Here is a 23,576-nt window from a genome sequence, read left to right on the forward strand (position 1 = left end):
ATGGAGGACAAGCCTTGGGGGAATTTTCCCCCATGCAGGCCATGTCAAGCCATGAAGGGCAGCAGGAGCCAGGACATAAGGCACATCAGCCCACCATGGCACAGAGGACAGTGGATCCCAGGGATGACAGGTCTGCCTGCAGAGGCCTGAGCAGTAGCACATATGTGTGGGATGCAGCCCCATCTGTCAGGCATTAATTTCAGCTCTCGGATCTGACTCAGAACCCCTAGGCTGGTCTTGGCCCAAGGGTCCAAGACACCCAGGTTTTCCTGTGCTGACCCCATGGCATCTGTGTTTCTGAAGGAGAAGACAACCCTCCATCCAGCAGGTGAGTAACTGGATATTTAAGGCTCTCAGCTGGCATCAGAAATTGTTTCGTGGGACTGTAGTGTCAGTCCCTGTCCTCTGCAGGAGCAGTTGTGTCCCTCACAAGAAGAGCTGGTGGGATGGGGTGATGGAGGACAGATAGACATCTCCAGAGAAGGCTGGTGCTGCAGGGGAGGTTCTTGAAGTCTGCAGAGAAACAAGACTGAGGAGGGGCACAGATGCCCAAAGTTCAGTCCTATCTGGATCTGTCAGCAGTAATGCTGGTGGGTGCTGCTGTGGCTGGGTGATTGTTGGACTCCAGAGCTGCCAGAAAGCACAACCAGCCCTGCCTGTGATTGGAGGCTGGTTTAGCTGACCTTCAGGTGTCCTCCCAGCCCTAACTTCAGTTCTGTGAGGAATGAACCGGCCCAGATCTTTGCTGTCATAAATCAAAGTCGCTCCACTGAGACCGATGGAAGGAGCAGCTTTTATTTAGCTCAGCCAAAGATCCGGTCTGGTACATTCTTAGCAGCAACATTAGGCAAGCTTGGTTTGCTTGGCAGAGGCAACGAGCATCTAGCTATGCATGTGGGCCTTCCAGAATTGAGGGGAGAGTGCTACTCTGCCGCATGCACCTGTCCCTTGTGGATTTGCACCAGGCTCCTTGCCATGTCCCTTCATGGTGTAGGATGAAACCAGCCTCATGTGGGGAGCAAGAGATACTTGAATTGTGTCTGGAGTTTCCTACAGCACGTGTCCTGTCTGAAAATGTGTCAGGACAGACCTGGACAGCCCAGGAACTTAGCTGAGCACACCCCAGCTCCTGGGGAACAGGTTGTTGCTGCAGATAGGTCCGTGCTGGCATCTCAGAGGTGGAGGTGAGCCCCTTGGGCCTGGCTTTACAGAACTAGTGCCTTCTTGCTGCTCCACATCCAGAAGAGAAGATTTGCTCCTGGTTGCTGGCAGCCATGGAGCAAACATGGTGCCAGGTAAGCTTGGTTGATGGTGGCAAGGTGGAGAGGATGTCAGGACTCCTGCAGTGACACACTGTATTGCAGCCAGGGAAGGTACTGTGGTCTCTGCTTCTGGGCTCTGGGCGGTCAGCTAGAGGAGGAATATTGAGGTGACATGATGATCCAGCTCCAGAAAAGGAGTGTTTGGCCCTGAGAAGGAACATTTGGGCCCTGGAGTACCATCTGACCTGGGAGAAGGAGTGTGTGTGGTATGGTGGCCCTGAGCAGGACCATGATTCTACAGCAGTTTTCCAGGACAGGGAAGCACAATGAGTCCTTCTGCTGAGCTGGGGTGGGAAGTGGTCAGTGAAGAGCCTCTGTCCCAGGGTGAGCCCTGAGCCCTGTGCTGGATCACGTGCCTTCCTTGCAGAGACCCCCAGATGTGCCTCACTGCAGCACACTGGGCTCTAGCAAACACCTCTCAGGTGACAGGGGGACCTGTGCTCCCAGTGATGTGAGTGGTGGCAGCAGGGAGAGGGACGAGCTAGCTCTGTGTCTGCTTAGGAATGACTTATTTCAGGCACACTGAGGATACTTGCACAATATCAAATTTGATCTTTATTCCTTAAGTGTGCATTTAATGAAAAAAATATTATCTCAGTGTTTCTTCAGGCCAAACTAAAATGTCACTTTACTAAGTACACCAAAAAACCCTCACCCTGAGACCTGCAATTAGTTTATTGGCAAGAAAATTAGCATAACCTCAGTTACCTCTGACATGGACACGTCTCTTGCTCTGCTCTTCATTTACTTGAGAATTGGGCTCTTGTTTTCCTGTCTTTAAGCTGCACATTCTCCAAGCCATTTGGGGCTTTGAGTGGTGGAAGACAGGTGCCACAAAGAAGGCATTCTGAGCCTATAGAGGCTGACTGTCCATATTTAACTGCATGAGAGTGGCTTGAGTGCTAGAAAGAAACCCATTTCATGGCATGGTTGAGTAGTACCTCGTCCTGAGAGCAAGGTTATGCTTTGCTGATGAAAAACACCAAATTAGTACTGGGACTTGGTGAGGGAGGGAGCAGCAGATTCCACTGAGACTCAAGCTTTGAGATCCCTGCATGCTCATTGCAAGTAGCAAGGCAGGAATTGTAGTAACAGGCTAGGACCCTGCAGCAAGATACAAGTATTGAAGGACAAGAGAGATTTAGTAAATGGCTCCATGCCTGGATGCTCAGCACTAGGTAGGAAAGCTGAGGACCATAGACTGGGAAGAGAGGTCATGGGGGGAGATTTGGAGCTCTAGGTTTGTCTCTGGATGCTCCAGGAACTGGCCATGTGAGGGAGGACAACCTCTCAGGCAGGATAGATGAGGTCCAGAAGGATATCAGGAGTTTTAGGGATGGTGCAGAGAAGAACTAAAAGATTTTGAGAGGGTGACTGAGCAGCGACTTGCTCTGGAGATGCAGTTGGAGCATGGGGAGTGTTGGAGGGGTGGCTTTGCATTTTGTAGCTCAGCCTGTGACTGGAAAAGCATCCTTGGAACTGCTGGGCTGCAAAGGGGACAGTGCCTGTGCCCTTGTGATAGCAGATAAGGATTTTAGCAAAAAATCAGCCACAACCCATGGCTGGCAGGTGCCAGTTGCTGGGATGGATTCGTCTCCTCTGCCTCTGGGAATCAAAGAGCCTGTGACCTCTGTCCTTGGTTGAGGTTGCAGTAACTGCAGCCACACAAGGAGCTGAAGTGGGGCCCAGGTGTGTGCCCAGCACTGGCCCAGCAGCACCCAGCCTGTTCCGCTGTCAGAGCAACTTTGACCCTGCCAGACAGTGAAGGCACAGCCAGGCACCAGGGCCCATGCCAGCAGCACCTTTGGATGTGGCTGTTTTGGGAGGAGAAGAGCTTTTCGGCAGGTGGAAGATTTGCCCACAGGATGGGGTGTGCTGATGATGCAGACAGTGATGCTGGAAACTGCCTGCCCAGCACAGCTCCCCAGAGCTGGTGGAGTCAGACCTGATGAACTCCTAGTGACCTTGTGACCACTCTCATGGCTGTTTCCACCAGGGTACATTGGAGTGATGGGTAGTCTCCCTGGGGAGGACTGGAGCCAAGTGGGCACAGATCTGCCTCGGCCACCTATCCAGGTCTTACCACAATCACCTCCTGGCACCGCTGAGTTCAGCAGTGGTCTGAGAAAAGCACGTCTCCAAGGACCTGCACGGTGTTGGAGCTGCTTTCACTAGGGAAGTGTCTGACCCACAGGTTTGAATGCAGAGCAGCTTCTCCTGCTGCATGGTGGCTGGGGGTGACAGGAGGGTGGAGAGGATGGCACCTGAGAGCCCCCCGGGGCATGAGGCCGCCTGTCAGTATTGTGCAGGGCTCCCCTGGGACAGGCAGTGCTGAGCAGGAGGAGGCTTGTCCTTCTTGAAAAAAGCAGAGCCTCAAGGAGACTGGCTTGGGTAATTGGCTCAGGAGACCAGGCCTCTTAAAACTCAATTAGAGACTTTTAAAAATAAATCAGACTGGAACATTGCAAGGGCTGCCAGAAAATTTGGGCGAGGTCAGAGTTGTTTAACGTTTGTTGTTGATTAGATTCAACCAGCTTTTGGTTGGGATAACTTCTGCACAGCTGAGTCAGATTGCTTCGGGGGCCAAGCCAAGAGTGTCTCCTAACATGGCCATTTAAGGTGTGGTGGGCCGAGAGCTGATGGGCAGCCTGGAGAAGACAGTGCACCCCACTGTGAGCTGGGAGGCCAGGGGGGTTTTCCTTCATCCTCGCCCTCTCTGCCTTGGCTTTGCTGTCTGTGTAGTGCTTTGAAATCCGTGGGTGGGAAAAGGCGAATGAAGGAATTATAGTTGTCTTGTCTTGGGTAGAAACTGCACTTGAGAGCAACACAGGAGTTTGTCCAGATTAAAAAATGAGTACGGAGCTGTAGGACAGCATGTGATGTGCACATGTTTCTGCTCCAAGTCTCTGCTACAGCTGAGCTTGGCAGAGCCTGAGCCCACACATACAGTTTCACAGATTCAAAGTGGGGGACTTTGGAGTAGTTGTCCTTTCCTTCCACATCCAGTGTGAATGTTGGTTTGAGTGCCTTGGTTCAGTCACTCAGTCACTGGTGCTGTCCCATCACCCCACCTCTCCTCCCAAACCTATATTCCCACACCTTCCCTTACCTCCCTTAGCTGATATCAGAGTGTCTCTGACCAGTGCAGTTCATCCTGGGTCCCAGCAGTGAGTAGCTAGTCTCCAAAGCAGGGTGAGGAACATGCATTTCCTGAGAAGCTGAACAAGGAAAGGATCTGTAGGCAGGCTAACGTGGAGTGTCCCTTCCCATTGCAGCGACCGCCCCCAGAGCCAGCTGGTTTCAGACTCGGAGTCGGAGATGGACAGTGTGGAGCAGCTGGCCCTGGGCAGCACAGACACGCTTTCCAATGGACACAAGGCTGACCTGGAGGCTGCCAAACGCCTGGCCAAGAGGCTCTACAATCTGGATGGCTTTAAAAAAGCAGATGTGGCTCGCCACTTGGGGAAGAAGTACGTGTGGGTATTTGGAAGGAATATTCCATTCTGCAAGGAGCTCACTTGCACCTGCGCTGCACCCGCAGCTGCTGCCCTTGTGGGGCACCAGGCTGGCAAGGAGCCGCTGGCAGGACCTCAAAACCCACTCCTCGTGATTGGTACATCTGCACCAGATGTTCCCTCTAAAGGTCTTAAAACCTGGAAGACATCCAGATTTTCATACCTTCCTACCATGACTGCATCTCGGATGCTTCAGTAAGGTGTTGGGGCAGGGGGTGGCTAGCTGACCTCTCGGGGGCCCTTCCCTCTATAGCTTCTTCATTTTCTCTTACATGCCCAGTATTCACAGTGAATTTGTGGGTGACTTCTCTGAGTTTCATGGGAGCATGGGGTCTCTGTCCTTGGCATGCCTCTTGCAACCCTGGGGAGCTCCCAGTCTCCTAGAATCCACCCAGCCCCTGTGTGCCTTTGGCTGTCCCCACAGTCTGGTCAATCCCATTCTCAGCCTCCCCTTTTTCTATTTCAGCAACCAGTTCAGCAGGATGGTGGCAGGGGAATATCTGAAGTTCTTTGTGTTCACAGGGATGAGTCTGGATCAGGCTCTCAGGTCAGAGCTGAGTGTGTGTACATGTGTATGTGTGGTGGCCACCAGAGTGGGGTCCCAACAGACCGTGCCCTCTACAGCTCTGCAACCACGTAGAGATCTGCAGGAGCAGGCAGACCCCTTGACTCCCACCTGGAGATCCTCTTACCTCTTAAATAGGAGAGGGTGTTTTCCCAGATGGTCTCTCAGCCATGCAACCAAGAAAAAACACCCCTGGTCTTAATTTAATGGTCAGTGCAGTTGAATGACAGTCAGGTTCACCTAGGCCTGGGTTTCCAGGTCTTGAACTCAAATCCTTCTGTTGTTACACCTGCCTCCTTTCACAGTGTAGGTCCTGAGATTGGTTGTAGGTCTCTGCAATGTGCCAGCAGGATATGGTGCTATGGACTTGGAGGAGAGTCCCGCAGTGGGTTTGGAGGGAGGGAAGGATGTGCAAAGGCAGGGCTTCATCCAGCACACAGGAAGGTCTCCAAACCAGAAAGCACAGCTCCATTCCTGCACAGGGTGTGTTGCAGAAACTGTAGTGGATTTCATGTGTGACCAACACTGATGCTGCTGCTGCTGCTTTTTCAGGTCCTTTCTAAAAGAGCTGGCCTTGATGGGAGAGACACAAGAGCGAGAGCGGGTGCTGGCTCATTTTTCCCAGCGCTACTATGAGTGTAATCCCAATTCCATCTCTTCAGAAGGTAGGAAACTGCATGTCTGTGGGGGGTGTGCATGTTTCAGGGGAGCCTATGTGTTTCTGAGCTTGGTGAATGTGCTCAAACTGAAACTAGAGAGCAGGCAGAGAGCCTATACTGATGCCTTAGAAGATAGCCCCGCTATGTAATTTCCCTCAAATAACAGATGCTTTATATATATTTTTTTTAAGCCTGGTCTGGTTGGATGATGCATAATTAGGGCTCAACCCATTCTTAATTCTGACTTTGAGCAGATTAGTGCAAGAGGCACCCTTAGCACACTCCTCACCAAAGAGACCCCAGCTCTCAGACCCTCAGCTCAGGGAATATCTAAGTGAGGAAACTTGTGCGCCTGACATTTGAGGAGCACAGGCACCCACTTTATACTATTTCATGTCTTTGCACCTCCTCTGTGTGTATTCCTATGCTGGGTCTGCTCTGGGCTGGCTCTGGGACAGGTGAGCTTTGGGCTGCCTGGCTGGCAGAGGCTGTGTTGGTCCTACCTTGCCATGCTAGGAGCTCTGCAGGATTAGCTACAGCATGACTGCCTGGCTATAGGGGCTGCAGGCTTGGAAGGGAATTTGTATGCTCAGGTTTGGAACCAGCAGCCTCCTACCTACTCACCTGCATGCTGTCAGCACTGCAGTGACTGCTGTGTCCCCTTGTGCCCAGGTTGGGGGGGGGCTCAGTGCTGTCTTGGAGGCTCAGAGACCCCGTATCCTTCCTAAGATGCTGAGGCACTGGACTGCCAGCTGCAGGGCTGAGCTGGGGGCTCTAATTCCTGTCCTGTGCTTGTGCTGCAGACGGAGCCCACACCCTCACGTGCGCCCTGATGCTGCTAAACACAGATCTGCATGGACATGTAAGTTACCACTGCCATTGCCTCGGTCTGTCCCCTGTCTGATCCCACCACCCTGAAACTGTAGGTGCTTGGGGAAGAGTGAGGACAGTGCCACATGAGCAGGAAACATGGGACCCTGGGCCTGGCTGGTCACCCCTGATGTGTTTGGTGAGGATAGAGGAGAAAGGCTAATGAGAGGAGGGGCTGATGAAGGAGAGAACGGGGCTTTGAAGGAGACTTGCTGAGCTGAAAGATGTAGAGGTGGAATGAGGACAGAAAAGAAAACTGAGCAGGGAAAGAAGGTGAGAATGAGACTCCAAAACCAGCTGTCATTGGGAGCATGGAGCACACAATTTTGAAAAAGGAGGCTATTTAAAACTCCTGGAGTGTCTGCAAAGCCAGCAACTTCCCCATACCTGCAAGCAGCCTTCCCGAGACCTGGCTGGTCCCTCACCCCTCTGCAGAGATGGGGTGTCTGTTCCTGGGCTGTGGGGCCTGCTCCAGCCAGCAATGACCTCTGTCCCAAAGGTAATCCCAATGTTTCTCTCCCCCTGACACCCCCAGAACATTGGGAAGAGAATGTCCTGCTCCGACTTCATTGGCAACTTGGAGGGACTCAATGGAGGCACTGACTTCCCCAAGGAGCTGCTCAAGGTAAATTTGGTTGTTCTCCATGGCTGGCCACACAGCAGGAGCAGAGTGAGAGCTTTGGGCTGGATCACATGGAGGGCTACCTGAGATGCTATGAATGCAAGATGCGTTAACATGCAAGAACAGTGATATTACCTGAGCCTGCAGTTGTGCTCCTGCCTTCCTGAGGGGAACATGGGCTGCTCCATTCCCCCAGGAGGACACTGGAACTTTGCCTGGGGTTCTGATTCCCTCATTGCTGTTGCTGTGCCTGTATTGCAGGCAAGGGAGCACTCATGGGGCACCTTACTAGGGCTGGTTTGCCCAGCTGCAGCCAGAGGCTTCCTGGTATCAGTTCTGTGGTACTCAGCCCTTTCTGACTCCCTGAAGTACTGGGGCCCAAAACTTTGGCCAGGCCCTGGGACTGGAGCCATCTTCGGTGACACAGGTGATATGGGCAAGGCATTGTGATGGGGAGAATGGGCTAGAGGTTAAAACCTCGGATCTGGGAACTCACCACACTGGTGTGACTGGGGCACTCCTGCCTTCTCCCTGCCTGACCCAGTTCCTAGTGGGGCTTGGTCAGGGAGAGCAGTGTTCAGCAAGCACCTCTGGCCTTGGACTGCTGCGCTTCTCTGGCATCGCCTGCTCTCAGGAGGGTTTTCTAAGCTGCTGTCTCCCCGTCTCAGACCCTGGGAATAAGCTTAGCTCCCATGGGGTCTTCCAGGCAGAAACCGCTGCTGTTGGTGAAGTGCTACAGTTGGCAAATACTCGTGATGTGGAAGATGGGTTCCCACAGGGTGCTGGAGCCACAACGGGGGGGAGGTGGTTGGTGAAAAAAGACAACAGAGGGTGAAAAGCTGAGCTCCCTTTTCAGCCTTTGTGGGTCTATTCCTGGCTTTGTCGCTCACCCCATCATTAAGGGGTTACCAGCAGTTCTCAATAGGGCTGTCCTCCCTCTCAGCCCACACTTCGCATGTAAAAGGAGTTACTCAGGAAAAATTCTCCTCTAATTTTAAACCTAGCTCCAGAAAAGGCTTTAAGCACACAAAATGGATGGAAACATGTGAAATGTGGACCCTGAACCCCAGCCCTTCAGTGCTGCTGCACCTTGGTATCTGAGCTCCACAGACTTCTTGGTGTGCCCTCTTTGCGTCCCTCACTGCCCCGTGGTTGGGTGCCCACACTTGAGGCATTGCCCTATTAAACTTGTCCCCCACAAAGCACCAGCAGTTCAAACATATGAGATCCAGTTACCACATCAGATCCCAGACAGAGGGAAATAGGACAGCGAGGAAGTGCCATGAAGCTACAGGCCTTCTCTCACAGGCAGGGGCCAAGGTGTTTGCTGGGTGTAAGGAAGTGGAGGGAGGCTGCAGTGTTGCAGCACAGCCCCGCACAGCTCTGCCTGCAGCCCAGCAGCTGGGAGGCTGCTCTGCTAAAAATGGCCTGTTCCCTCTGCAGCTGTGGTGCTTCCCACCGCCGCTTTTCAGCCGCCTCTGTACAGGAGCCATGCTGGGGAGGGGGAGTGAAAGACAGTGTGAGGAACCTCAGGCAGGGCAGGCTGCAGCTCCTCACCTGAAGCACCACTCTGCTTCGGAAACCCCCTGCCCATGCAAGAGGGCGTGGGATTCTGGAGCAGGTGAGATGGAGAAAGGGCTGTTGGCTTGTGCTGGGGAGAGGACTGACAAGGGGAACTTGTGCCTCTCCTGGGCTGTCCTTAGCCAGCACATCCAGAGAAGACACTCTTTCCCTTCTGCCCACCGCTTTTGGCTGCTTGGCGCTTTGGTCCCTGCACAGGCTCAGGGGCAGACAAACGGGGAAAGGCTCTCCTGCTGCCCTCCCTGTGTCAACCTGCATTAGCCCTGCTACCCCAGGCAGGATGCTTCCTCCTTGGCAGACCTGGCAGGCAGGCTGTGCCTGGGGACTGAGCCTCCTGTGCAAGCGTGCCGCACAGCTGTCTGGCTAATTTTAGCGCTCCTGGAGCACACGCGTTTCCTAAGGGTAAGGGGAGGGGAAGGGCTGGCAGGCTTCACAAGAGCTTCCCAAAGCTCAAGGCTGGGTCTTGGGCAGCTTCGGCACCACAGAAGAAGGGTCCTGGGGGCTCTTCCCAGCCTGCCTGGGTAGATAGCACAGGCTGCTACCCCATGGACTTCAGGGCTGGAGGTGCCTCTCACCCAAAGCACTTGCTGCCAGGGAACTGGGGCAGTAGGGCAGGACCTAGGTGGCTGCAGGGGCATATGGCCACCATCCCCTGTGACTCTGAGGACAGCATCAGGAATAGACCCACAGGGAGCCTGAGCACTCCCCTTGTCTCTGGCTGCAGAGAGTCCCAAGACAAACGCAGCATGATGCCTGAGAGCATGTGGCAGCTTGAGTCAGACGAGAACTTTATCTGCTACTAGATAATACATGTAAACAGTCCCAGTTTTATGCAGAAGCAATGAAAACACTTGAAAAGCTTTCACAGCTGAGCATCACATCCCCCTCACTGCCAGTGCCTCACTATGCCCTGCACAGCACCGCTGCTGGAACTAAGGCAGTGCTGCCTTACCAGCACTGCTGCTGGAAACCCTTTCCTCTGTCTCTGAAAGATCCCCTGGAGAACTATACTCTACAGGCAGGGCTGCCCAGCTCTCCAGCTGAGATGTTCCCCTGATAAGGCATGGAGCCATGCCAGGGATATAAGAACCCATATAATGCCGTTCCCAAAGATGCCCACAAATGCAGGCTGAACTCCTGTGGCCATATGAAGGCAGCTATCCATGCAGCAAGGAAGGAGGTGGAAGCAGGACATCCTGGAGCTGGTGGTATTTTGGTTAGCTCTTGAGATGTTGCTTTTCTCTTGACAGTGTGATTTCAGCCCAGGTCCCCTGGGATTTCACGCAGCGTTGCTGATTGTCTGCTACATTTCAGGTGTGGATTTGACCTTTACATGATTGATCACTTTGTGGAGCCTTAGCTCATCCCCATCTTCCTTATCCTTTTAGCTTAACCTTGTGCTTCACTGGCTGACAGCAGGGCCAAATCGGGCCCCATTTCTCACCAGCACTGCTTAGCAATTGCAGGAGTGAGCCAAATCTGTGCTGCCTTCCAGCCTAGGAGCCCAGAGCACGTCACAAATGTTAATGAATTAAGCCTGACAATGCAGTCGGGTCCTCGGGGGAGGAAGGTAGGATGGGCCCCCACCTTCCAGCTTGGAGGCACAACAGCAGGGCTCAGACGCTCAGAGTGCTGGGTAAGTGATTAGCAATGTGGGAAGAAAGCCCTGGCTCCCACCTCTGAGCTATAATCACAGGAACGCTTGCTCAGTGTAATCCCTCAGGCTATTTTTTTTTTTTTTTGCCTGTTTCCCCTGGGAGCGATAGGCTGTTCTGCCCCTGTCTCCCATGGCTCCCTTGGCCGCAAGGGCAGCCCAGTACATCTGATGTGCCAGGCATCCATGCCCCCTCCCTCACAAGTTGTGCCAAATGATCACTATGCCAAACAGTTAGGACAGAGTGGAAAATTTCCCCCTCTCCACGGCTGCATCTCCTGCTCAGTCAAGCCTAACTAAATTACACATCGATCCTCGTGCTTTCTGCAAGGATGCCGAGCTCTTTGCTTCTTCGGGAGCAACTGCCTGAAGCATCTCTGTCCTGCCCATAAGCAGCTGGGTGACTGTAGCTACTGCTCTTTCTGGCCTGACCTGGGAGGGGGGACAGGCAAGAGGCTTAAGTGTGGGGTGGACACTGAAGATGGGAAGTCTGAGCACGTGTCCACTGGCCCCATCTCCTACCGGCTTTGTAGGTCCCTGGTGTGGGCCGGGCTGCAGCAGCAGCTGAAGCCTGCCCAGCTGGAACCGAGTGGAGGTGCCACCTGGCCCCTGGAATTCAGGAGATGTCACCACCGCGGCCCCCCCCAGGAGGGTGCAGCCACCTGCTCCCACTCTCCGCGGGAAGGAAGCAGGGAGGGCCAGCTGGTGCACCGGAGGCAGGTCCGGCAACTCGTGTGGCATCAGCGTCAGGGATGCTGTCCCCCCCAGGTGCGGTGCCCACTGCCGGCCCCTCGGCGCGGCTCAGCCCGGCCGGGCGCCGCGGGTCGCCATTGGCTGCGGCGGGCGGGGCGGGGCAGCCCCGCCTCTGTCGAGAGCCGCCGCCGAGCCCGGCCCGGCCCGGCCCCGCTTCAACAGGCGGCGGCGGCGAAGCGGCCGCGGCAGGCACGGCAGGGCAGGGAAGGGCAGGGCAGGTCCGGTCCGGTCCGGTCCGCCGGGCTCCGCGCCGGGCGCCCCGCCGGCCCCCCGCCGGCAGGATGATCGGCGTCAACAGCATCAACAGCAGCGCGGGGCGCATGCGGTCCCGCTCCATGTGCTCGGTGCGCTACGGGCGCAACTACCGCGGCGTGGAGACCTTCTGCTACGGCTGGCCCCAGCGCTCCCGGACCCTCAAGCCGGTGCTCTACACCGACCTGGTGGTCAGCCGCATCCAGAGCCGCCGCAAGAAGAAGCCGGTAAGCGGCGGGCCGGGGAAGCGGGGGGAATTCCGTGGGGGAATGCGCAGCGCCCTGCGCCCCGGCGGGGACACGGGTGGGTGAACATGCCCGGACGGTCGCTCGCTGCAAGAGCCTCAGCCCTGGTACGGAGCAGTCAGCCTCCATCTCCCTCTCGTTCCTGCTTTCTGCGGAGCCGGGTCTCCACCATGCCCCCTCCTCCCGAGGGTCCCCGTCCCCAATCCTGCATTTCTGCCCCCTCCATCCCACCCCGATCACGGAGGTGGCGGGAGCGCGGCAAGACCTGGGTGACATTGCGCCGCTTACCGTGGTCTGGCAGCAGTGCTTGCTCGAAAACATCGCTGCGAGAGGAATCCAGGACAGAGCCGTACCGTTGGGACCTGCCCCTACGGCTTAGCATAAGTGACGAGCTCTGCGGGCTCTCTGCCAAGGGTTGCGCTGCGCCGTGCCCTGTCATCCCAGCCAGGGCAGACTGGCACCCACCTGGGCGTCGGGGAGAGCCGCAAGGCAACGCGGAGGGGCAGCGCCGCAGCCCCGGCACCCAGCCGAGCAGAGTTAGAGAGGAAGGAGTGGCTTCCTGGGCAAAAACGGGCTTTTTATTGCCGAGAGCTTGCTCGCTGTGAGCCGGCATCCGTTTTGGAGATATTAGGCTGGTGCGCATCGGTCCTGGGTGGGAAGAAGCGAACAGGCTGTCTCTGGGCGCGTCCTGCCTCGGTCGGGTGCCTGCCTCCGGTGTAGTAGCGGGAGAAGAGCCCACACCGGCCCCTTCCTCGCAGGCAAACTGGGGCAGAGCAGTCAGGGTTACCCCAGAGCTACTTGGGCTGCCCCCGTGGCTAAAACCAGCCCGGTGGGGCCATCGGGGCCGTGCCAAGCCGCGGTGCTGTCATAGCGCAGTACGGTCTGGGGGCAGCATTAAGTTGTGACGCACTCGGATGGAAACATGCAGTTGGGAGATGCTCGGTCGCTGCTTCCCGCGCTGTGGGGCTGCGCTGGGAAGGGTCTGCTGTCCTGGGGGAGATAGTTGCCTGGGCAAGGAGTAGTTTAAATATTTTGAAAGAGGTTGGTGCAGCTTACAGTGTTACTGAGTCAAAAGTGTGGGGCCAAGATGGGTAGCTGTCACCTGCTGCCACCCATGACTGCAGCAGGGTGGAAGGTCATGCACAGGACATTGTCCCCGTGGCAGCCCATTTTACGGGGAAAAAAGTCTGTCCTCAAGTCACTCTGCTCTGTGTGCACACAGGAGCCCCTCTGCAGCAGAGGGGAGGGAGGGACACGGGGATGTATGCAGCAGGGCTGGTGTGTGCCAGGTGATGAGTTGTTCTTGAGCATGGGTTGTGCATGCTGGGCAAGCAGGAAATGCGGGAGGGTGCTGCTGAGGTGAATTAGGGACCCGACAGGTACAGTTCCATCCAACATACAGCTCTGATCTGACTCTACTGTTCAGATCTGTGCAGCTGGAGGGTCTGTGTGCCTGGGGGACCTCACAGAGCTTTGTGGCTGGGTGTAGCGAAGATATTTTGCTAAGGAAAAGTTGGGCACAGCCAGCAATTGAGCTTTCATGTTTAAATGCTGTCAGTCACAGAGAGAGGTAGAATGACTGCGGGGAGGGTGCTTGGTGGCTGTGAAATCTGTCTTGAAGAATGTCATGAACCCATGGCTGGTCACAGGGCTGACAAGAGGAAGGGGAGCCTTGATACGCACATGGCATCTTGCTGCATGGAGAGCTGAGCACTGTGGTGTTTAGCAGAGGAACTAGCAGACTGGAAGGAGGATGTGTCCATAAGACTTATGATGCATAGAAGAGGCACTCCAGAAAGGGTTAAAACCCTCATCCAAGTGCCCAAATTCCTGCCTTAACCTTCATCTGTTACTTGAGTACTGGGCTACAGTCCTCAGTACAGTCCTGTGCCAAAGCTGTATTCAGACCAGCTTGTTACTCAGCTCCCCAGACCATCACTGGATCTTGCCTCTGGTCTGGTCTGAGCTGAGGAGCTGAAGGGGGGTGTCTTCTCCCTGCCCTGCTTACATAGGCTGTCCCCAGCAGGGCTGGCCCTATGGCTGGGCTAGAACATCAGAGCCACCTGCCTCTTGCCAGTGCAGCCCCTTAGCTGTCCTTGAGACCGTTTGGTAGAGCGGGACTCAGGAACAGCCTCTCAGCCTGCTTTTGGGAGGGAAAACACCAAAGAAAGATGTTGATTCAGTTAGAAATCCCACTGGGACAGTACATTCCTAGGTCTCTTTAGCATTGCGCATGTCTAGGGCAGAGCTGGCTGACTGGTCTGGCATGCTGCAACAGTGAGCTCATAACCCAGCGATGGCAAAAAACCCCAACCATGCTTGGGGTCATCATCTATAGTGGCATGTGGCCAGTGCCCAGCTTTCTCTTGGGTAGTACTTGCAAGCTCAGAGATGCCAAAGAGTTGCTGTCCTTTTGGCCCAGGGGAAATGAATCCACGGAACAAAGAGAGTCTGGAGAGAGGGACCTGCTGATGAATCTGGTGTCTGTGGTCTCTGCTGACGTGGTTGTGAGTTAGGCTTCAGGAACCTGCTTCACCTGCGCTTCCCTAGCAGAAACGATCTGTGCACCAAAAAGCCCAGAATTTTGTGGAGTGACAGGCAGTGGTTCTGCTACAGGACCAGAACAGCAGAGTGAGCTTTGTGGCTGGAATGCATCTTCTCGGCTAGGACTTGGGCTGAGTCCACCAGCTTTGTACCTGAGATTGGTCTTGGATGAGGTTGGTATTTAGCCAAGCAGAATTTTGGCAGGTTTTAAGTGTAGATATAAAGCTTTGTGTTGCCCTCTCAATCCCACAGTCTCCCTGTTCCCTTGCACAGGAGTGCTGAGCAGCCCCTGCTCCCTGTCTCTGAGGTGGGGTACTTGGCACCCCTGCTGGTAATGGGCTTGGTGGGATGCTGTTGGGGCTTGTAGCAGGGCAGCTGGGGCCTTTTGAAGCCATAAGGCAGTTCAGCCTGGAGTCCCAGCACCCAGGTTTTTGTAACACAGTACTCTGCCAGGATGTTATCCGGCACTGTGCCATCCTGAATTACTCCTCAAGCATCTTCTGCTATTGGCTCATCCACTCAGCATTTAGCAGCAATCCTCCCGCAAGCCCTGCACGGGGCTGGGGTTCTCTCCAGCCCTCCAAAATTCCTGCTCAGCTGGCTCACATCTCCCTGCCTTGGGGCAGGGAGTTGACACTTCTCTGTATCACCAATGAGCCAGATGGAAGCCAAGCCACGTGTGCCATTCTGCCTGCTCTTTCTGAGGTGCTTTTGGGCCATTTCCAGTGGCCACTATGTGCCGTTTTTTTAGTCTTCTTTTTGTATCTGTTGGTTCTCAGCATTTTTCAGCTGCATCCCCGGCAGTGATTAAGATCCCTTCTCTTCTGTTTCCCATGGTGACTCCTTATGATCCACATTGCTCTGAGATCCTGCTTATCCCCCTGCTCTGCTCCCAGATTATGTTCTGCAGGGCTCTGGATTGCCTTTTTCCTCACAGATTCTTCTCTAAATCTCTTTGCTCCTCTGGCTGCCTTGCTGCCAGCCTGCTGGTGGGTATCTCCTGCTCACAACTTAGCATCCTGCCCCTCTGGCACTGGGACTGCACTAATGGGTCTGGGATCAAATCTTCTCTCAGGCTCTGAGGCTATTACCCCTTTATAGGTCTCCTGTCTTCCCAGGAGAGAACTGAACCCAACTTTTCTGCCTGCTAGATTGAGACGATCCCTTCCTTCCTCTGAGAAACAAGCTGGTGCTATGCCAGCATTTCCCTGATGGGAAAGTGTGGAAAGAGCTGGGTTCCTGCTCCATCCTGGCTGCTGCGCCTCTCGGGAGTGATGAATGTCCCTTCCCTAGACATCGCTGGGGCCTGTCTGCTGCCCAGCATTCCCGGGCCCCTGCACGCCTCCAGCTGTACTTTCTCAGCCACCAGCAAGATCTCTCAGCAGCAGTCTCTGGCCCAGTGATGGATGTTGACAGCTGCATGAACAGCCTGTGCAAGATTCGAGTATTTTCCTCCAAGGATGATGCCTTCCAGATCTTGCTCCAAAGCCCTCTGTGAGCACTATGTTGAAACCCTCTCTGGAGCCTCCCTGACTACAGAGCTGTGCTGAGCACTGCTGGCTTGCACCCAGCTCAAACCGGACAAACATTTGGGAGCGGGGCCCTTAAGCATCCTGCTGTAGGCAGGCTTAGTTTGTTCCTGTGCGGAAATGCAGGCAGCAGACCCTGCCTTGCTCAGATGGGTGATGTCTGGGTCTCCAAGGAGGGAAAAGTGTTGGGGTTGCTGGGGAGGGGGTAGGGACAGGCCACAGCCACTCCAAGCACCTGCCTTGACCAGCCACAAGGTCCTCTGAGTGTCTCATGAAGGACAGCATGCCAGGGTTTCTGCCAGTGCAGGGCCAGCACTGTGCTGAAGTCTCTCATAAAGTGTGCTCCTGCAGGAGCAATGCATTGCTGGGGAGTGCTGGGTGCTGCCATGAGCCCAGGGTGTGTGGCTGACTGCAGTGAAGTTGTTGGCTGTGGTCTGTTGTGGCATGGAGCTTCTGGAGGCCGTGGGGCAGGCTGAGGTTCCACTGAGTGGGGTGAAGGCATGCACCAATGAAGTCTGTCCCAAAAGCTTGCTGTCGTTGGACTCAGGCCTCCTGAAGGCTGCCACTTTTACCAGTCTGGAACACCTTGGAATAGGGAGAAACAGCTCTCCCAAGCACTGGGAAATGTTAGGTGTGCCTCACCTTTATGCTGCTAACACTGTGGCACTGTCACGGGCAGGTAGAGACAAAGGGTAGGAGAGGGCAAAATGCCAGGGCCATCCCCTGCATTGTCCTTGAGGTGGGGGGTGGTTTGCAGGTCCCGTGGTCCCCAGCAGAAGGTGTCTGTACCCCTAAATCGAGGTCAGCTGGCTAGCCTAGCCAGGACAGGGCTGGACCAGAACTGACATGAGGTTACCTTAACCTCTGGTGTCCCTGAGCCAGTCTGGCGTGCCTCTTCTGTTCCGCAGAGCAGACCCCCAGCCTGGCACCGCTCTCCTGCTGACCCCCCACTCTTCTCTCTGCAGGCTCTGTATGGCTCCATCAAGAACGAGAAGCTGCAGTGGGCCATGTAAGTACCCCTGCAGGGGATGCTGCTGTATGGCACTGGGTGGGCAGTGAGTCCAGCCAGCCCCAGAGGCCACACAAGCCATGATGCTGCAGGGCAGGTGCCCCTGTGAGGATGAGAGCAGGAGAGGGAGCTTGGGCTGGGTTGGGCTGGGGTGCAGGCAGTGTACCCCTGGCTGCCCTCAGCACTGCCATGGGGGTCCCTTCTCCAGCATGCTGGGGGAAAGCCACCTGAGGCCGGTTTCTTGCAGCTTTGGCATGTGTTTGTGCCTTGGTGGCTGTGCCCAGGGTGGGAATAGACAGCCTCTGGAGGTGCTGTGGCTGTGCCAGGGCCCCACAGGGTGCCTGCACCCTCACCTACAGCTGCCATCTCCAGCAGCAGGAGCGGCAGCGCCTGCGCTGCAGGGATTAATCAGCCCGGTCCTACCCAGTGCTGAGCGATGCGCTCGACCGCTGCCATGGAGACGCCGGCAGATGCTGAGGGGTTTAATTAGCAGCGAGCGGCTGAGGGAGCGGGGAGGCAGCAGCTCTGGGCTCCCACATCTTCCTGCGGGCGGGGGGGAGCGGCACCAGTGCAGCCTGCCCATAGTGAGGGGCTGTGACCCGGTGGGAGCCCACACCTGCTCCTGCCCTTGGATGGTACTGCCCAGTGCCTTCCCACCACAGTCCCCCTGCACCCCTTTGCCTCTGGCTCTGGGCCCTGTAGTCTGGCTGCCACCCTTAAAATGTGGGGACCAGAGCCTGCGTCTCTCCTCGTGGGGGCATTCCATTCTATACCCTCCTTCCTACCAGCTGGGGACCAGCAGTGAGCCTGTATGCCGTGGACTGGGGCGCTGTGGTAGTGCCAAGCCCTGGGGTACTGCTCCTCCATTGCTTCTGGCTCATCAGCCTGGCTGGCATCTGTCACACCCCTGCCCAAAAAAAGGCTCCTCAATCCCTGGGGCAGGCAGGGGTCCCACCCTGAATCAGCAGTAAAAGTCCAATGCCTTGTCGTTCAAGGAACCAGGCAGCATCTTGGCTGTCTAGAGAGACAGGGGCACATGAGCATGGCTAGGTTTGGGGTGCTCACCAGTGCTGATGGAAGACTGCTCATCCTGGCCTGCTGCTCCTGGCTTCCCTTTCAGAAGCCAGGCCTAAAAGTGGCACCGACCAGTGGGGAACTTGGTATTTGCTTTTCCCAGAAAGGTAACAAACTCTTTCCCCACCCAAATCTGATTGGCAGAGATGAGGAGGAGCTGAGAAAGTCCCTCTCAGAGCTGGCAGATCCCAACCCGAAGTCCATCAAGCGCATCAGCAGCTGCAGTAACCCCTTTCTGGACTTTTCCCAGGACTCCAGCATTGCCACTTACAAGCATGGGCTGTTAGTCCGCAAGATCCACGCTGATCCTGACTGCAAGAAAAGTAGGTGCCTGTGGAGGCCATGGGCAAGAGGGCACTAGTGAACTCCAGAAGTGAACAGGAAGCAGGGCAAGAGTCACTATGTGATGTCCAACTGTAGCATCATGCTAGCCTCCAGCATGAGTGCTGTGCCAGGCATAATTCAGCTCTCAGGCTGGGGAGCTGAAAGGCCTGTCCCTGCCCATCCACATGCACCATCAGGGCTTGGCAGATGCCGAGCAGGCAGGAAGTGAAGCCCCTGCCCACAGCACTGGGAAAGGGGCAGGCAGGGTGATGGGGTGGGGTCTCCTGTTGCACCCCTGCCACAGGATTGTGTGGATGAAGGAAGGTGTCCTGTGGTGTGATAGACAAGGCTCACAGCGGGCTGCAGCTGGTTGGGCACTGCCAGGCATGTTCACTGTATTCCCCATAAAATCCCTCCTAAGCCCTGGCCATCTAATGCTGCCTAGATCTGATTAGATGCAGCCGCCCTTCAAAGCCAGCATTACCTGGCAGGCAGCACCGCCTTGTCCCCATGCCCGAGCGTGGAGGCAGCGGTGAAGCCGAGCACAGGCAGCGAGGCGGGGAGCGCAGGGGGGAGCACAGGGGGAGCGCAGCACGGCGCTGGCCCCGGGAGGCGGCAGCGGCCCCCCTGCCAGCAGCACCATCTGCCAGCCACGCGGCCTGCATGGGCTCAGGTGCGCAGGGACGGTCCTGGCGTGCTGCCCGTCCCGGGGGTGGGGTGACGTGCGTTGTGGCAGGGCTGGCTGGAGGAGGGTGGGGGGGTGGCTTTTACCCCTGCTCGATTCTGAGGCTGATGTCTGAGCTGCTCTCTCCTCCTCGGCAGCACCCCGAGGGAAGCGCGGCTGGAAGCCCTTCCACGCCATCCTGAAGGGGATGATTCTCTACCTGCAGAAGGTAGGCAGCAGGGCCACCCACGTCCACACCAAGGAGAGGGATTGTCCCCAGTCCAGAGGGTGGGTCACAGCAGTCTCCACAGCAGTGAGAGAGGGGCTGCAACACACAGCACAGCAAAGCCTGGCTTAAGTAGACTCAGCACCCTGCATGCCTGAGCAGCTGTTTGGGGACCTGGTGGCATTCTTTTTTCCAGGGTGCTTGGGTACAGCCTGGGCAGTGAAAGGCACTACTAACTGAGAGCTCTGCATGCAGGGGGCCTGGCTGGGAAGAAGGGCATCAGGGTCTTTGCCCTGAGTGGGGCATTGGACTGCACATCCAGTTCCCTGCAGGCACACACACAGGGAACTGGGGGCAGTGGGGAACAGCCCCTGTGCTGTTGCCAAGCCAATGCACCTAGGTTGTGCAGCCTCTCTCCAGGGGTGTAGCATGAGCTGGAAGCAGAGTCTGCAGCTGCCTGGTAGAGGGTAAGCTCCAAGCCCTGCCACAGCCAGCACTAGTCTGCAGTTCCTGAAACCTCATAGAGCTGACTCATGGTGGGGTGCATTCCTGAGCTGGCTCTGAAACACCCCATGATTTGCAGGAGGAGTATAAGCCAGGGAAGGCGCTGGCAGAAGAAGAACTGAAGAATGCTATTAGCATCCACCATTCACTTGCCACGCGGGCATCTGACTACAGCAAGCGACCCAATGTCTTCTACCTCAGGACAGCTGACTGGAGGGTCTTCCTTTTCCAAGCACAGTGAGTCCTTCAGGATCCCTGGCTGGGCCCCACGCCAGGGCACAGGGACTCCCCTGACTTGAATGTAGGGTGGGATGAGGCTTAAGGCCACCTTGCTCTCTCCTGTCCTGGCCCTTTCTGGAAGGAGAGGGACCTGGTGTCAGTGCTGAGCTTTGCCCAGCTCCTCTTTTTCCTACCCTGCCGGGCTCAGGTTAGCTGTGGGTAGAGTCCCAGATGCCATGGCTGGCCAGGGCCAGGCCTGGGGGACTCAGACTTTGTCTGCAGAGCAGATCCCTCTGTCTTTGACACAGATAGCCCATCTGTATTTTGGCCTTTTTTCTCAGGAACCCTGAACAGATGCACTCGTGGATCACACGCATCAACGTGGTGGCAGCCATGTTCTCTGCACCCCCCTTCCCCGCAGCCATCGGCTCCCAGAAGAAGTTCAGCCGCCCGCTGCTGCCTAGCTCCTGCACCAGGCTGTCTCAGGTGGGCCACAGTGTGGGGGCAATGGTGAGCCTGGGACAAACCCCTGGATCTGCCAGTGGCACTTTCCCCTATAGAGGGATCTATGTGGTGCCATGCACCCAGCTGCCTCCCCAGCGAGGTAAAGGGCCAAGGGGGAGACAAAGAAAAGGGGTACTGAGATTGGGGGCAGACAGTGAGGTCTTGTTCCTGGCAGTGGGGCTGGACTCAGGTGATGGTCTGACCATGGATGAGAAAGTGGTTCCACATCATGACTTGCAAGGTCCTGCAAGGGACCTTGAAAGGCAACCAGCTGGGGGGATTAGCTGGCACTCATGCATACCAGGGCAGTTATTCATAGAGCAGAAAGGATTTAAAAAACCACCAGCCTAGTTTGAGAGGGATTAAATTTTTCTGCTTTAAGACTGCAGTCAGTCCTGCTATGAGGTGAGAGCAGATTCCCCCCAAAAGCCTGTGATTTTGCCTGCCATTTAAAAAAACAAAAATCAAACCTGGGAGCAGAAGCTGAGATCCTGGCTGCTCCTAGAAGGGGAAAAACCTGTTCTGTGCCCAGCCAGCTCACATTACCAGGGGGACAGAGCAGGGCACTGACATAGTGCCACCCTTTCCCAGGAGGAACAGGTGAAGAACCATGAGACCAAGTTCAAGACAATGTCAGCAGAGCTACTGGAGCATCGTTCCTCACTGCCTGAGAAGAAGGTGAAAGGCAAGGAGTACGAGGAGCTAAAGCAGAGGGAAGAGTACCTGGAATTTGAGGTGAGCTGGAAGATGCCCCCCTCTACCCTCAGGCCCTCTGCCCCTACCTGTTTGGCCATCCTCAGTGAGGGGCCCAACCCATCCCATCAGCTGAGTTACACTGCCACGGCCGTGGTCTAAGACCACAAGTATTCCTCTGCCCTGGGATGCTGGCTGGGTTGGAGGGACCATGAGCACCCCCCTCTCCCCCCCCCCCCGCAGGGATGCTGGCCATAGGACAGTACCCAGCTTGCCAACCTCTCTCTCTGCTGCACTGTGCTCCCCAGAAATCCCGCTATGGCACCTATGCCATGCTGTTGCGGGCCAAGCTGAAGGCTGGCTCTGAGGACCTGGCAGCATTTGAGTCCACCCTCTTGGACACAGCGGGTGGGGAGGATGATGGCCTGAAAAAGTCCCGCTCCAGCCCCTCGCTCAACGCAGAGCCCTCCAGCACAACCAAGGTGAAGCGCAACATCTCAGAGCGCGCTGGCCGCCAGCCCCCCGGCCACCCCCAGAAGTCGTGAGTGAGGGGCCTCAGCTGCCTGCACTGCAGCTCTGTTCCTGTCCCCCCAGCACGGGGGTGGAGGCCGTGTGCCTGCTGAGACCCTGCATGTGTCCGTCTGTCTGCGGCACGAGCTGGAGGGGGTGACAGCCCTTCTGCAGCCGTCAGCACCAGCCATGCAGAGCCATGGCCCCTCCGCTGGAGACAGTGGCAGAGCAGGACAGTCCCCAGTCCTTGCCTGCAGGAGCTGCCTGGCCCTATCAGACTTGTTCCTGCCCCTCCTTGTCCTGCACTTGGCTGCAGGACCTACTCTTGCTGCCCCAGGGAGAGGGAGCAACTGAAACCTACCCGCTGGGCTCAATTCTTCAATGGTTTAAAAAAAAAAAAAAAACCAAAAGACGCAGCAAAAAATAGCCAGCGGCCGCTTGTCCAGCTCCATCGTGCCATGGGGGTAGATGGGAGGAGGCCAGCCCTAGACTGTCCCCTCTCCTGGGGCTGGTGGTCAGGGAAACTGGGGAAACAGCACCTGGTCCCCTCCCTGCCACCTCAATCACCTCTGCACCCTCCTCGCTTTCTTACAACTTTTGAACAGTTTTTGTGATACAGTTTTGCACTTTTTAGTACCAGATCGAGCTGACCACTAGGGAGGTTTTTTTGGGGGCTACTTTTGATGCTTTTTGGGAACTGTTTAAAAAAAAACAAAACCACAAACCCAGCCATATCTTGTAAGCACTGCACTCTGGGGGAAAGATTTTTAAAAGGACTCGGGAGATCCAGCTCCCCACACCCCCACCCTGCAGCAAGCTGAGCGTGGGCTACTGTGTGTACTGCTGCTGCCTGCTCCCCAGCTCCACTTCAGCACCAGCAACCCTTCGGGGAGACAGCCCTGTGGCTGCCAGCCCCACGAGGCAGCCTTGGGATGGCAACACCCATTGCTGCACGTGTGGCTGCATGGGAGGCTGATGCACCGGTGCTTCATGACCCTCATTTTCCACCCCCACTGCTGGCAGCCTGGACTGGCCCTGTTTGCAGCACCTGGGTGTGAGCATCGTACCCAGGGCATGGTGGGCAGCAGTGCGCAAGTACTCCCCATAAGGCGGTGAGCCCTGGAGCCAGGGCTGGTATGGGGCTCCCCCTGCCCTATGGCTCCAGCACAGGCTGGAGCCAGCTTTTCTTTCCACACCTCTTTTACAACACATGCCTGGGGCCGTGGAAGCTGCCAGCAAAGCCTGGTCTGCAGTGCTGCAGTCCCCTTGCTGCAGCAGCAGTGGTGCAGCCCCTTCCTCAGCCACAGGCGCCCTCCTTGCCAAGGTGAGGGGCAGGCTGGGGCAGCCCCCACCACTCCAGAGTGGGCTGACAGATGCTTGTCCAGAGCAAGGGGCAAGTGATGGAGCACGGCTGCAGGATCGTCCAGAACGGGATCCGGGCACAGTGAAGGGCTGTGACCAGGGGCTGGCACACACGCAGTTCTCAGCCGCCTGGGACCTGGCTGGTTTCAGCACTGACTTTGCGAATGTGTCAAAACTTTTTATTCTGCTCTTTTGAGTCTATTGCAAAAAAAAAAAACAAAACAAACCCACCCTTGCCCCAGGTGGCTTGGGGGTTGGGGGGGAAAACAAACCTTTGTACAGCTTCTTCTCTCAGTTACTGAAGTAAAACTCGCTCTTCACTTCTTGGGTGCGCTGTGGTTTCTTCCCCATGGTTGGGGACAGCCCTGGCACAGAG

General features: G+C 56.1%; 1 protein-coding gene across 3 annotated transcripts in view; it reads left to right on the forward strand.

The window, feature by feature from the left end:
* The window catches only part of PSD (pleckstrin and Sec7 domain containing), a 45,735-nt gene extending 22,215 nt beyond the window's left edge, over positions 1–23,520 (forward strand). For all 3 annotated transcript variants that reach the window (XM_048312111.1, XM_048312112.1, XM_048312114.1), the window contains 12 exons: positions 4,598–4,792; positions 5,304–5,384; positions 5,955–6,067; positions 6,865–6,923; positions 7,467–7,556; positions 17,077–17,120; positions 18,339–18,517; positions 19,341–19,411; positions 19,992–20,149; positions 20,473–20,617; positions 21,227–21,370; positions 21,637–23,520. In XM_048312111.1, coding sequence (XP_048168068.1) covers positions 4,598–4,792; positions 5,304–5,384; positions 5,955–6,067; positions 6,865–6,923; positions 7,467–7,556; positions 17,077–17,120; positions 18,339–18,517; positions 19,341–19,411; positions 19,992–20,149; positions 20,473–20,617; positions 21,227–21,370; positions 21,637–21,873 — 1,516 coding nt within the window. In that variant the 3' untranslated portion in view covers positions 21,874–23,520. The remainder of the gene's footprint in view (positions 1–4,597; positions 4,793–5,303; positions 5,385–5,954; positions 6,068–6,864; positions 6,924–7,466; positions 7,557–17,076; positions 17,121–18,338; positions 18,518–19,340; positions 19,412–19,991; positions 20,150–20,472; positions 20,618–21,226; positions 21,371–21,636) is intronic.
* The last annotated feature ends 56 nt before the right edge of the window (positions 23,521–23,576 follow it).

The sequence above is a fragment of the Corvus hawaiiensis genome, chromosome 8 (genome assembly GCF_020740725.1).
Source record: "Corvus hawaiiensis isolate bCorHaw1 chromosome 8, bCorHaw1.pri.cur, whole genome shotgun sequence".
NCBI lineage: Eukaryota > Metazoa > Chordata > Aves > Passeriformes > Corvidae > Corvus > Corvus hawaiiensis.